Raw genomic sequence first — 13,622 nt, 5'->3', positions numbered from 1 at the left:
TTTTTTTTTTTTTTTTAAGTCTCTTTCAGGCAATTGAGAGGAGTTAAAGCCCAGCAGGATGGGCATCAGCACTGCCATTGCTTCACACATATAGGCTTGGTGTTGGGTTTGGTGGGAGGTGCGTCCATATGTGTGAGACAAATGGACTGCTGTGGGGCCAACAAAAAATGGCTTTTCAGAGAAGGACGATGAGTGGGTGGAAGAAGGGGCTTGGTGAGGGCTAAGCTCCTGCGTCCTCCTGGCTCCATAAGATTTGTGTTGGCTATGAGCTGAGGTTCCATGAGCTCCTCTCTAAGCAGCAGAGAAACCAAGGAGCCCATCCAAAAGCACATAGTGCCTTTATTGATATAAAATGGAGTGGTGGGAACCTCACCAGCTACTGTTAGCACTGATACTGGAAAGCTAATGGAAGAAGAGATGATTTTTCTCTCACCCTTGGGATGCACCTGCTCCTTTGCTGCTGGCATTGCCTGGAGAAGATACCCACAGGGGACCTGCGCCGCTGAAGATGTGTGCATCTGAGCTGGGAAAATGCTGAGCAGCAGAGAGGAGTGATGCCTCTCATAGCATTCACATTGACATTTCTAATCTGTGATTGCCTTTGGACTGAAGAAGCCTCTTGGCAAAGTGGTGGTGAACATCTCTGGGCCAGACGTTCACTTGGCAAGGTGCAACTTTGCTGCCTTCCTTGGGCCAACACTGGCTTGTACACATTGAGATTTGGCCCTTGTTGCTCAAGTAATGGGATATTTCAAGCTCTTCTGGGTTCTTTAATACAACAGCTAATTTTCCTTTTATGATTTCTTTCTCTGTGCCAGTGACAGCATCTCCCACAGCTTTATAATGGGTGTGAACCACACAGGAGGACTAAGGTCCTGTCAGCTGTATTCCCAATGAACGGTTGTGAGGTGAGCAACCAAGGATGAGGAGCAGTTTTAGTTGCCACCTCTCAGGCCATTTTCAATGGACTACACTGTACCAACTCTTCGAGGCTCAGAAACATTCCCCTTGACTCTATTCAGACCAAGTGCCAACAGCTTTCCATTCTGTGTCTGTTGGTTTCCCATCCCAGGCAGGAGGTGGTATCCTGCTACCCCAACAAATTACTTTTTTAAAATTATTATTCTATGCATGGATTATTTTTTCTTCTTGTTCTTCTTTGTTTTGTTTTGTTTTTTTCTCTTTTCTGCCACAAGCTATTCTACATTTGGTAGATTCATCTTCAATTAGCTTGGGAGTCCTGCACAGGAATTTCTGCAGAACTGAGTAGAAGGTGATTTTTTATTTTTTTTTTTTTTGCAGTGCATTTTTCACACATTTCATTGTTTCACAAGTTTTATGTTGCTTTTTTTTTTTTTTTTTTTTTTTTTTTTTTTGAGTGCCTTTTTTCCCCATTTCTTTTTTTCCAAATTTTTTTTTTTTTTTTTTTTTTTTTTTTTTAAGCTGTTTTGTGCCAACCAGTCACCTTGGATTTATTTTTCCTGTGAAAAAACGTTTCATTACTGTTCTGATACGACTGTCCTCTAAGGAGATTATCCTGTAACTTTTTAAATCCTTAAAATGAAACCAGGACAAGGCTCTGGCTCCTTTACTCCTGCCAAATTGCCTTTCCTTCCAAACATGTTTTAATTTCTCCACGACTGCATTTTGAGCTAGATGATACCATAAGTTTCATGCCACTTTGAGGGTATTATTTTGCAAGGTTTGTTTTTTTTTTTTTAATTATTGATTATCACCTCTGTTCAGCTGCCAAAGGGGTGGAAATAAGAAGAATAAGAGCTGGGGCTGTGCAAGGGCTCTCCATGAGGCTGGTTTGCTGCCTGTGTTCATCACAGCTTTCGCTTGGTTTGGTTGCTGTGGACATTCAGCTACAGTTCTATCAACATACAAGCACGGGATTTCTTTTGAAATAGCTTATTAATTTATTTTTAAATAAACCACTGGTCAGATGGTGTTGGCATCAGGAGATTTTTGCTCTAGCAAATCTTTGTCCTGCTGCCAGTACAACCGTGTTTCTATCAAAACATCATTATGGATAACTTAAAAAAAAATATTGTATTTTTCCTCAGTAGGAAGCTCTCTTTGAGCCAAACACAACTGAGATCTCCACGTATTTAGCAAACTAGAAACTAGAATACTCTTTAAAAAAAAAAAAAATCAGAGGTCAGAACATTAAAAATAAGAGAAACGGCATAAATATAAAACTTTTCCCTGAAAAAACAGCATTTGTCCAACCACAGGTGAGGATATGAGGACATTGTGATCTGTGATTGAAGATGAGGAGCCCAAAAGGCTGGAGATGAGTCCACGTGGCCCTCCCTGCCTGTCTCTCCCCCCTTTTCTACCCTACTCCTCTCGTGACCCTTCCCCTCCTGCATACCTTAGCTCCTGGCGTCTCTTCAGTCTAAAGTCAAGGTGAAGGCAAAGAACTAAGGCTATTTTCTTTTCATTACAACTTCCAAAGCATTTCTGCTGCCCACAGTCACATGCTTTTTTAACTGTCGCATCCCAACAACTCTCATCACCCAAGAACTCATCACACTCCCCCCAAGTCTCTCCCGTATCACTTGACTGATCCTTCCTTTTCCCCTCCAAGGTGGGCTCTAGGACTATGCTCACAGCTACATTAGATGGGGAAATACTTTCTAGGCCCACCCTTCCCTGGGGAACATCAGCTTAGCCCCTTGGGACCCACTTTCTGCCTCCCCTCTTGCTTGGGGTGGTTCAACAGCAGTTGAGAAGATGGAACAAAACATGGAGAAAGAAGCAGAACGAGATTATGAGCTTCTTGTCCTGTCTACTGAGACTGGAACAACTCATTGCTCCATGCGTCTCAGTCTACCCGAGACCCTTGCAGGCTCCAGATCCCTTCTCTGTCTTGTGAGCATCTTCAAGTTTCCACAGGGCTTCAAGATACTTTCCCCCCTTTCCCATTAGATTAAATAAAAAGGTACCAATCACAGATGCAATGTCCTACACAGTATCCAGCTGCCACATCTGTGCTGACAAGCGTGACCTCACCTCTTCCCATCCCCCTTTGCCCCAGACCCCCATGGAAAAAAAAAAAAAAAGAAAAGTAAAAAATCACGCCTTGTTACATCTTCGTCAGGCGCAAAACGTTGAGGCGCACAGGAAGGAAAGTGGCACCGGAGGCGTACTGGATCTCCCGGAGGACCCCTTCCCACTTCTTCTGCTCTTCATCATATCTGAGGAGAGACAGACGGACAGTCGTGGTGAGGAAAGTGTCTCCTCTCCCTCACTTCAGCTGCCCCCCATAGTGGTGGAAGCCCCGGTGCATGGTGTGTTGTCCCACGGACATCATTTGGCCACAAGGTCTCTGTGGGAGCGTTGGGGAGCTGCGTGGGCACTTTCAGCCCTGGTGTGCTCTGGTTTGCAGCACTGGGCTGGGGAACATGGATACCAGCGTGTGGTCTCACAGGGGAGGGTCTGTTTTTCCACTGGGAAGTGGGTTGATGGCACCAAGACTGAACATCCATGGTGAAGGCCAGCAGGTGCCTGCTGAGGGTGCTCTAGAGCCACAGACGTGAAGGACAGGAGCGGTTGAAGCTATATTAGCAGCCATCAGAAAGCACTTTCTGCCCACACACAGAGACAACCTGATTTCCAGCCCAAGCACTGGCTTTTCCCAGGGAGAGCATCCGTTGCACAAACACTGCTTCACACCAAAAGGGAGGTCTACGACCAGCTCCAGACAAAATGTCAATGCAGTAACAAAGCTAAAGGAGCAGATATTCCAGGTCCTTTGCTATATGAGGTTGGGAGAGATCACTGAATCCCCTAATGTGCCCTCCAGCACAGCACAGGGCAAACCTCACCCAGAGACCCTGTGCTGAGCCTGAGTTCCCCCTGTTGTGCTGGGGGAGCAACATGTGTCTCACGCCAAAGGCATCAAGACAGAAGCTCTCTCTTCCCTCAGTGGGTCTCACTGAAATCCCACCCACACTCCCTTGGACAGCCCCAGGGAAGATCGTCACCTCCAAACGTCATTCAGCTCCGTTGGCACCAGCTCTCCTGACTCCGTCTCCACCGTGGCGAACCCTCCAAGCAGGTAGAGCACCCCAGCCAAGCTCACCAGGCTGGCAGAGCTGCGCTCCTGAGGGAACTCAGTGAAAGTGTCCCACCTGCCATGATGAGAGAAGGGACATGTTAAGGCACCCTGCCTACCCCCACGCCAAGAATGACCTTAAATCAGGAACCAACAACTGAATTATCCAGTGACAGATTAACTTGTGTAGGTCTACATGGGATGGGATCTGTTTTCGGAGATACCTGCTTCCATCATCACAATGAACCTCCATTTTGCATTGAGTAAATGATCTGTGAAGCACACCTGGCACGGACCAACAGGTCCCAGCAGTGGGACTACAGCTGCAAGGGCCACCCAAAGTCAGAGAGTCTATTGTGTTGGGTGAAGCTGCCAAGATGAAGCTACAGCCCTACAGGGAACCAAAGAGCAGGACCAGTTGGTGAAACTGCTTTGAAGCTGAGCCTGAGATGATCGACAGCCCAACTGCAGTGATGCCCAGGTGTCTGAGGAACACAGACTGGGAGGAAGTGGTATCAGGAGTTGCAAGCAAACTCCAGAATGGTTAGAGGTCCCCTAAGGTACACCTACATGATGCCCAGGTGTCTGAGGAACACAGACTGGGAGGAACTGGTATCAGGAGTTGCAAGCAAACAGAATGGTTAGAGGTCACCTAAGGTACACCTACAGCTGTTTCTTGTCCAACTATGCCCCAAAGAGGTGCTCAGGTACGTACTTGTTGGAGGCAATGTCATACACTTCCACCGAGTTGGTCAAGCCAGAGTCGGTCACACCGGCAGCCACATAGATTTTGTCCTTGTGCACAGTGGCTCCAAACAGGGACCGGGCAGTTTTCATGGGAGCCAGCTCCTTCCACTCAAACTTGGATGGGTTGTAGACACACATCTTCTTCAGGCACTTCCTAAAGAGGAGAGAGAAAAGGATGCCTCTTGATCACCTGCTGAGGGGCAGCTTTGTACTGCAGGAGTTGGGTGATGTCTGCTGGGAAGAACATGGGATCTCCAGATAGCATTTTGCTCCTCCATATCAGCATGAGTGATTTTGCTTGGGTGTGCACTCCAGGATGCCCATGGCTGGAGACACCATTTGTGTGTAACACATCCCCTCCTGCTGTGTCTGCTTTGGACAGGGGTCCTAAAAGCTCAACATTATGCATACGCAGCTGGATACGGGTCCATGTAGCTCAGTGCCTCTCAGGACCTCACACATGGCCATCAGATGGTCTTTCTGTGCAGCTGATCCAACTTGAAGCTGTGAAACATCCCCAGTAACACCCCCTGTTCCCCGGGACGGTAATGTAAGGTGCATGAATGTATGCATGCTCACACTCTCCAGACCATAATCCTTCCAGAGCAGGACCTGTCTTTGCTGGATTATGGCATGTTTGCTCTGCAAACAGTCACACTTCTGGCTTGCAAAGAAATTGCTTCAATGCTCCCCAAGAGAGGCTTTTTCTGCTGAGCTCACCTCCTGCAGGAGGGCAGGATGGGGGTCAGGTTTGATGAAGTTTTTCACCCCTTTTGCAAATACCCATCTGGATTTGATTACTAGGACCTCACTGCTCCACAAGTCCAAGACAGGAGACCCTCAATGTGAAAGGGTTTTCTTGCTCTTCAGCACCTCTCCCAATCTGTGTGGTATTTATTTATTGTGAGTAAAGGGGATGATATGTTCCCTCTCCTGCAAGGACAGTGCCATCTCCCTGATCTCCCTGGAGGACTCCTAGTGGTTTGGAATCACAAAGGTGAGCTGAGAGGGAAAGATCTACATCTCACACCCCATCCAACCCTCCTTAACCCATAGCGTGCAGGCTGGGGAGGTGTCAACTCACTAGTTTTGAGGAGCACTCCCTGTATTTTTGACTCACTTGTCACTTCCTTTGCCACCAATGACGTAGACGAGGTCCTTGTGTGATACCACGGCGTGGCCGTAGACTGCGTAGGGAAGGGAATCGGCTTCACCCCACTTGAAGGACCTGGATCAGAGAAAGATGGGAAGCAAAAGGATTTGCAGCTTTCTGGGTAAGGCCCCGAGTACATGGCACTTTCTGGACCTAGAGGCGAGCACAGATCCTGACTCAATCTAAAAAAATACATAGTTTTCAATGACATAGGGCTCATCCAGTAAATTTTGTGATCCAAACAAACAGGGGAAAATAAAATAGCAGAATGTTTATGCTAATATTCATTATTTTCTGCGGCATCCCCTACTCTTGGGCTTTGTGCATATGCAGCCCCTCTTCTCCCAGGACCTCATCTCATTTACGAGCATTGCCAGCCAGACACAGAAGAGACAGATTTCCACATTATGTAAAAAAATTAAAACCAACGCAACTTAGGGCTGCAAGATCATGAAGATAAATTTATTTTTTGGCCATCACCTTCCACTTTGAGGTGCAATGGTTGGCCGATGCTCAGAAAGGACCCACAGTGGGTATGTCCACATTTTGTAGTGCAGGGCTGTGTTGAAGGCTCTGAGTTGGCTCTAGGGCAACTAAGAAGAGGGTATAGCTCTAAGGCTTTGGAAACCCTGAACTGGTACCCAAATAGGGCTGACAAATTTATCAAGAGGTCTCTGTACATGTCCACTTAACTTAGACTCAGCTCCAGTTTTCATACCTGTAGGATGTAGCCTCCAAGGCCTTCACTTTATTTCACCTAAGAACTGAGATGCCTGGGCTCTGAATGCTTTCTCATTGCTCAGCCACTCTGGACAAATATTTGATGCCACAGACCAGCAGTTTGCCCTCTCCAGCTTTGTTACAGTTGAAATCTTGACCTAAATAACGCCAGAAATATGGGTGGTGCTGATCACATCCCTACCAGCTTCAAACTGGTATTCAAAGCCCCCCCTGATCAATTAATGGGGCCAGACATGTCCTTTCCCAGAGTGTGCAGGGCCAGACAAATGCCCTGTTCTGTGGGAATCAAACTGGTCTCAAATCTCTGCCTATGAAACAGACTTTGAAGAACACACATCTAAATATAGCCCAAGCAAAGTCTTATTAATGCCTCCTGTCTGCCTCTTTGGGGCAGGGAGGAGCAGTCTTTGAAAATTTCTGCCTCCTGTGAACAGAACAAGATGTTGCCTTCTAATAAAGTTTATGGGTCAGAGCCCACTGTGCAAAAATAATCGTATATTAAGCCTGATATCTCTCAGAGGGGGCCATTCAGTGCCACATCTGAACACTTAAAAACAAACTTTCCTGTCCAAAGCCACTCCTGGTGAGACCCCATGGTAAAGGTTGCCAAAACTCCAAACTGATGGGTGAGCAGAAGGAAAAACTCCCCTTACTCCTCAGTACATGTCCCCTGTGAACATCTGCTAAGTTTGGTCTCTGCTAACATAATATCCCCATTACGGCTTCCATCTCCTGGAGGTTCAATTACAAGAAACGAAGCAGCTGGAGACAGATAGCTCAGAGCCCCAGGGCACAGCTTGAGACAGTCCCAGTGGTCCCAGCATCTACATTTAGAGTTCGAGCCCGGTCTCCAAAAGCTTTTTGTCCCTGAAGAGCTGGAGTCATTTTGCACACCAGCTTTTTCACCTTCTCCTGTCAACCACCTCCCACCCCACACTCGCACGTGAACACTTACAGCCGGTCATAGCACAGGACCGAATCCAAGGTCTTTTCTCCCTCTTTCAGTTCTTTCCCGCCGACCACAAAAATAGAGTTTTCCGCCTCTCCCAGGCCAAAGAGACAGCGAGGGGAGGGCAGGGGGGGCATCCCCAGCCAGTCTGCGTCCAGATGGTCATACTGAAAGGAAACACATGGTCATTAGTGTGTGCTCACCCAGCCCATTTGCTCAGGGTCCAGAGGCTGAGGGCAACATCCATTCCCATGTGCAGCTCAGTCACCCCAGTAGACACTTTCTGCAACGTCTGCCTCTGCCTGTGCCTTACCATCTGGTTCAGGATGGGAGATCTTAGTGAAAATTGAAGTCGTATATCATATGACATATGTTTTAAGAGAGTAGGGATGCACCAGCAGGAACATGTTCTGCTCTGTGCACCAAAACCTTGGCTTGGAACAGTCTGGTCATCTTCATATGAAAGAATCCCGTGTTGGACCTATAACAGATAATTCCTGGGACTGGAGGAGCTGAAGAACCTTAATCTTAGAAATTTTGCCTGAACCTCTTCAATTATGGCACATGCCATAGTATTTCATCCTAATATTCTCCACCTCTGCCAGGTAACAGTATGTCGTTGGCAGTGTTGTCTTACTCCCCTGAGGCCCATCTTCTTCTCTGACCAATTCTTCTTCCTTCGGGCAAACGATCAGTTACTGTGTCCCTCCTCTGCTTCTCAAGATACTAATGTTGTCCCGTATCACCTCAGTGTGTATAAGAATTCATGAGATGGAATCTGTGTGCGTCTATCTGGCAAAAGTTTTTTACACAATACTCATCTACCCAATGTGGTAGAATAAAACTGAGATGGTGCTATAAGAATTCATGAGATGGAATCTGTGTGCATCTATCTGCCCAAAAGCTATTTACACAATACTCATCTACTCAATTTGGTAGAATAAAACTGAGATGGTGTTGTGAAGCCCAGAGTTCTTGGTGATCAAAGTGTGCCAGACCCATCAGATGGCTGGGGAAGCTGATCCGTACAGTGCTACTAGATCAGATGGCCAAATCCTTGCAGATCCTTGGACATCTGTAGATCAAGACAAGGCTCCCTGGGCACCGTGGCTTGATGGGAACTGGAGCAAAATTTTTTAATGTAACTTGTTAGCAGAGGAGGGACGTTATGGGTTAAGTCTGGAGCGATGTCTTGCAGCCAGTTTGGTGGGACTCTGCAAGATGAAGCTGTGATGCATCATTGCCTGAAGCACTGTTTGCTATGGGCTCGGGCCAAAGAGCTTCAGCTTGCTGGGTTGCCTCCAAAGACTTGGCCTCAGCTGGGTGCCTGTGGTTATTGTCCCTTTGTAAGCTGTGGTCCACATATGCGATATTTATAGTGCGAGCCCGAGCAGCTCAGTCACCAGGATAGTTCCTGCTTCTTGATGGATTCAGCATTGTTTTCAAGTCATAAATCTTAGAAGTGACAAATAAAGGATACCCTTTTCCATCTGAAATGTCAATGGAATCGTTTTGTTCCTGCCAAAATTTGCAAGGCTTCTGGGATTTATCAGCATTTTTATATTTTTAAATCTAAACTATCCCTGACCTAACTCTCTCAACTTCAGCAGGAGGAATGCAAAATCAGGGAGGCCAGAAAGAGTCAGAAGGTGTAAGATGCTGCTGCACTGCCACGGTGATTCAAGGGTCCATCATACAGCTGCCTGTCTACCTCTGTGGGAAGTTTCAGCTGAAAAAAAGGCTCAAAAGACTCTTTTACTCATAGAGAAACCATGAGCCATGTAATGGCACTGAATTACACCTTTGCAAAGTGATAGCACCTTCCAGCCCTGGGAGTTGTCTGTACCTCCCATGCACAAGTGCCATAGCAAGCTGTGAGGGGACCACTGTCCCCTTTTTGTGGGGAAGGAGCTGAAAAAGGCCACACAACGCCCAAGGCATTGGCTACCGAGTCAGTGGCAAGTTGGGAGCTGAATATAGAAATCTTGCTGTTTGCAGCTCACAATCATAGAATAATTTAGACTGAAAGAACCTCCAAAGGTCTTTCATCCAGCTCCCATGCTCAAGGGGAGCCCCAGACTGGACACAGCATCCAGATGTGGTCTCACAAGTCTATGATCAAAGGGGAAAAAAAATCACTTCCCTTGACCTGCTTGCTGCAGTCGTGCTGAAACAGCCCAGAATGTGGTGGACCTTCATTACCACTCAAGGAGTCACCTTGCCTGGCCAGCAGCCAGACTGGTGGAACATTGATCTTTAGATGTAGGTTTTGGTTGAATACAAAGCAGCTCAACTACCTGCTCTGGGCAGGTGAGTGGTGGAGCTGGCCATGACCACTGTTGTCACTCATTGTCCAGTAAGAAGGGCTGTATCTTAAATGCCCTGCACACCCACTGCCTTCCCCATTCCACCCCACTTCCTAGGGCTGTGGTTTCTTCCTGCTGACTTCTTACTTCATGGGTTTTATGCAGGCTGTATAGTCTCCAAAGCCTGACCCTTTCCAGCTGAGGACAACCACAGTCCCTGCACACGTGGTGCAGGTGTACAGACCTACCCATGCAATGAGGCAATAGAGAGATCCGAGCTGTGTGTCTCAGCTTGGGAACCACCCATACTTTATCCTTTCTGCCTGGACATGTTATTGTTTCCTCCCAGAAAATATGTGAGCCATGGCAGAAGAGCAAAAGGATTTCTGGATATGAGGGGAAGGACAGAGGATTCACCGGATTCCTACAGGGTCAGCAGGAAGGGTAGGCGCCTTGCGTTAGCTGTCTACAGGGAAGGTGCTCTTGGGTTACAGCCCAAGGGGCTCAGATTGCCTCTGCACAGCTCGATCTGATCACAGCTTTGTTTACTGCTGAGTTAGAACAGCCACTTTTCTTGTGGAGGATCCCAAAGGACATTACACCACGGTATCCCCCACACATGGTAGAAAGGACCAGAGACGCTGAGCTGGACCTAATATACCTCCAGGGGCAAGAACAGCTCTGGAAATGAGGCACACATTGGTAGGTAGGGACATACCCTGTGTCCTTGGGGTGTTTGCTCTGTGGCTGCAGCTGCTGCTGTCCCCTTTGTTGGCACCTCGCAGGAGTCAACCTTGGGGTTTGCTGGGGTTTCATAACCAGGGAACATATAAGATGCAAAGCTGGATGCAGACCTGATGCCACTAACCTTCCAGTTCGCATGCTCTATGGCAGCCAGGGCTGGACCAAACACACTGACCATCTAGTCATGATTTGGATCAGGAAGGGTTATTCCTATTGTCTACCCCTCAGTGGGATCTGCCTTAAAGATATAGGGAGAAGAAACTCTAGTAAAGCAACTCAAATGTTTCATCTTCATTTACAACTTTTTTTAACATCACATGACAATGTATATTACAGGCATCACAGGGAAGCTAAAGACTGGTGATGCTCCAAAGTGGCCAAAGAAACAACAGAAAGATAAAGCTAGTACCTGTAGGAAGTAGGAACTCATGGGATCCTCTTTGCTGTCCTCGTTGTAGTACAGTCCTCCAACAATGAAGATCTGATTCTCTTTGGTCACCAGACTGATGTGGTTCTTTGGGATTTGAGTAGACAGGGAGGCAAAATAGCACTCGTTGGCAGTGGGATCATAGGCCACTGCTCCACTGTCGCTCACCATGAAAATAAGGTCCTGGAGGAACATCCCAAAGCGCATTGTGTCATTTAAGATCCCTGGGAGAGCATCCTCCTCTGTATCTTCCTCCTCATCTACTGCTCCATTGACAACATTGTCTTTTGCTTGCTTTTCACTGCTTTTCTTCACTTTCTTCTTCTTCACTACCGTGAATTTGCCTTTCTGGGCATCCTTCACCATCTGCAATTTCTTGAGGAGCTCCGGGCTGGACTTCACCATGGCGTGCTTCTCCACGTGGTCCATGATGTAGTCGTTGGGCATAAGGCGGAAGCGGATGCTTTCAAAGATGACAGGCAAGGCCTTCTGCCGGCTCTCTTTGTCCTTGGTCCCCACCCACTTCATCACTACCTCGAAGACAGTCTCCTCTTTCTCGATGTTGAGGGAGTCGCTGGAGATGATTGCAATAAGCTCATCGGGGGAGAGCTGGTAGAATTCCTCATCCCGAGAGACCAGTGCAAAGCGATCGCAAATGAAATCCCGAGCCGCCACGGCCAGACGGGCACAATCCAGCATCAAGCCCAGCCTGAAGATAGCCAAGCAGTTGCTGAGGCAGAGCCTCTTCTGCAAAAAGGACACACAGACGGTGAAGATGGAGGGGATCTGGAACATGTTGGCCACCGAAAAGATGTCCTGCACATTCTGCTCTGTGATCTCCAGCTCGGAGGTGTAGATATAATGGAGGATCTTGCCCATGACATCTGGATCAACATCTTCCAAACTGACCTCCCTCTTCTTGCTCTCTTCCATGTCCGAGAGGAACATCGCTCGAAAATAGGGGCTGCAAGCTGCCAGCACCAGCCGATGGCAGGGAAACTCCTTCCCCTTGACTTTCAAGACACAGTCCAGAAACTTATTGTGGTCCAACATGTCTTTGAGCCCATCCTGGAGGAGAGTTTGCTGGTAGAGACGCAGTTCTTCCACTTGATCAAAAGGCAAACCCATGGTGAAGAGTAACCGCTCCTTTATTTTTTTTTCCCCAGTCCTTTTTTAAAGTATATATATTTATGAATATATCTATATCTGAGCTCCTGGTAAAGAAACTTACTCAAAGCTGGGCTCGAGGGTCTCCCTTGCTTCCAGGCTCTCAGCACACCGGGAATGTGAAACGCCTGCTACAAATCGCAGCTGCCTGTGTACTTCAGTTTCCAGCGTAGGGCTTTATATATAGCCACAGCCTTACAAAGCTTAAGGAATCCATACGGGAGCATGTGTAAGCCGATCACCCTTTAATATGACACATTGGACAAGGAGGAAGGGAGGGGACGGGGGGGAACAGCTGTACTTCCAGCCTCGATGCTTCAGGAAGGGTCTGTCAGCTCATGAGTCACGGTGTGGAGGGGGAACAGGAGCTTTTGCTGGTGTCCCATGACAGGAGACGCGTGCGACCCATCGGCTCCACCGCTGCAATTGGGAAAGAGCCTCCCGATGAATCAAACATCCCAATTTGCCTTCTGGGTCATGAATGGCAGGGCTGGGACCTTCTCCCGACGCTGCTAAACCGACTGCTCTGGAACTGCTGAACCTTTTTGCTCTGCTAAAAATAGATGGTGAAGTCAAAGCTGGAAAGATGCAATAAGGGAGAGTCTTATGTGGGCTTTGTGGCATCCCCTGACTCCAGCCAGCTCGCTCTCAGGGCTGCTTTTCTGCCCAGGTTTGTCCTTTATTCTCCTCTGGAGTCAGTTTTCAGAGGTCTGGCAGGGGGTGGAAAACAAAGATAGAGCTATTTATTTAAACCCCTATGGGTTGTGAGATCTATGCTGGAAGTTACTTAAGTCTCAGTAAAGGAAGAGTCTTGAGGAGCCTGGGTGAGGAATGGCTCTTTTTTGTCTGCAGCACATGCATGGGACACACTGGACAGTCTGTGAACACCTCATCATCACTAAATCCATCTTCTCCATATCTTGGTGAAAGAGAGAATGTCTGAGGAAGAAAAGAAGCAGAGCACTCAATGGTGGGCTTCAACTCACGGATTAGGACATCTAAACACAGGTATCTTCCTGGGAGTTGAGCGTCTTCTGCTAAAATCTACTGAGATTCAACACCCCCATGTTGAAGTCTAGAGCTGCAGCAGGACAATTTGCCTGGCCTTGAGCTGATGCTCCGGGAGGTCTCCAGCACATCTTGTGTCCTGTTTGCATGCCCATGGATGTCCAGGAAGCCTCAAATGGCTGGTCCAGGTCCAGCTCTTCCCATGGAGCTCATGAAGAAGCAAATTGGTTTAGACAGACATGGATGAGCAGAGTAGCTATAATTATTTATACCTATGGTAAAAGTTATAAATGAATCTGTTTTATTTTATCTCC

General features: G+C 47.5%; 1 protein-coding gene across 1 annotated transcript; it reads right to left on the bottom strand.

Moving 5' to 3' along the window:
* Nucleotides 1-1,949: 1,949 nt before the first annotated feature.
* On the bottom strand, nt 1,950-12,540 carry KLHL40 (kelch like family member 40). Its single transcript, XM_014944894.1, has 6 exons — nt 11,116-12,540; nt 7,663-7,823; nt 5,934-6,041; nt 4,782-4,967; nt 3,996-4,142; nt 1,950-3,206 (listed from the first exon to the last, which is right to left on the bottom strand). Exons 1-6 carry the CDS (start codon nt 12,259-12,261, stop codon nt 3,095-3,097), a joined length of 1,860 nt encoding a protein of 619 aa, XP_014800380.1. The 5' UTR covers nt 12,262-12,540; the 3' UTR covers nt 1,950-3,094.
* Nucleotides 12,541-13,622: the final 1,082 nt, after the last annotated feature.

Source organism: Calidris pugnax, unplaced genomic scaffold (assembly GCF_001431845.1).
Source record: "Calidris pugnax isolate Ruff unplaced genomic scaffold, ASM143184v1 scaffold54, whole genome shotgun sequence".
Lineage (NCBI taxonomy): Eukaryota > Metazoa > Chordata > Aves > Charadriiformes > Scolopacidae > Calidris > Calidris pugnax.
The sequence above is the reverse complement of the archived record's forward strand: the minus strand, read 5'-3'. Positions and strand labels throughout refer to the sequence as shown.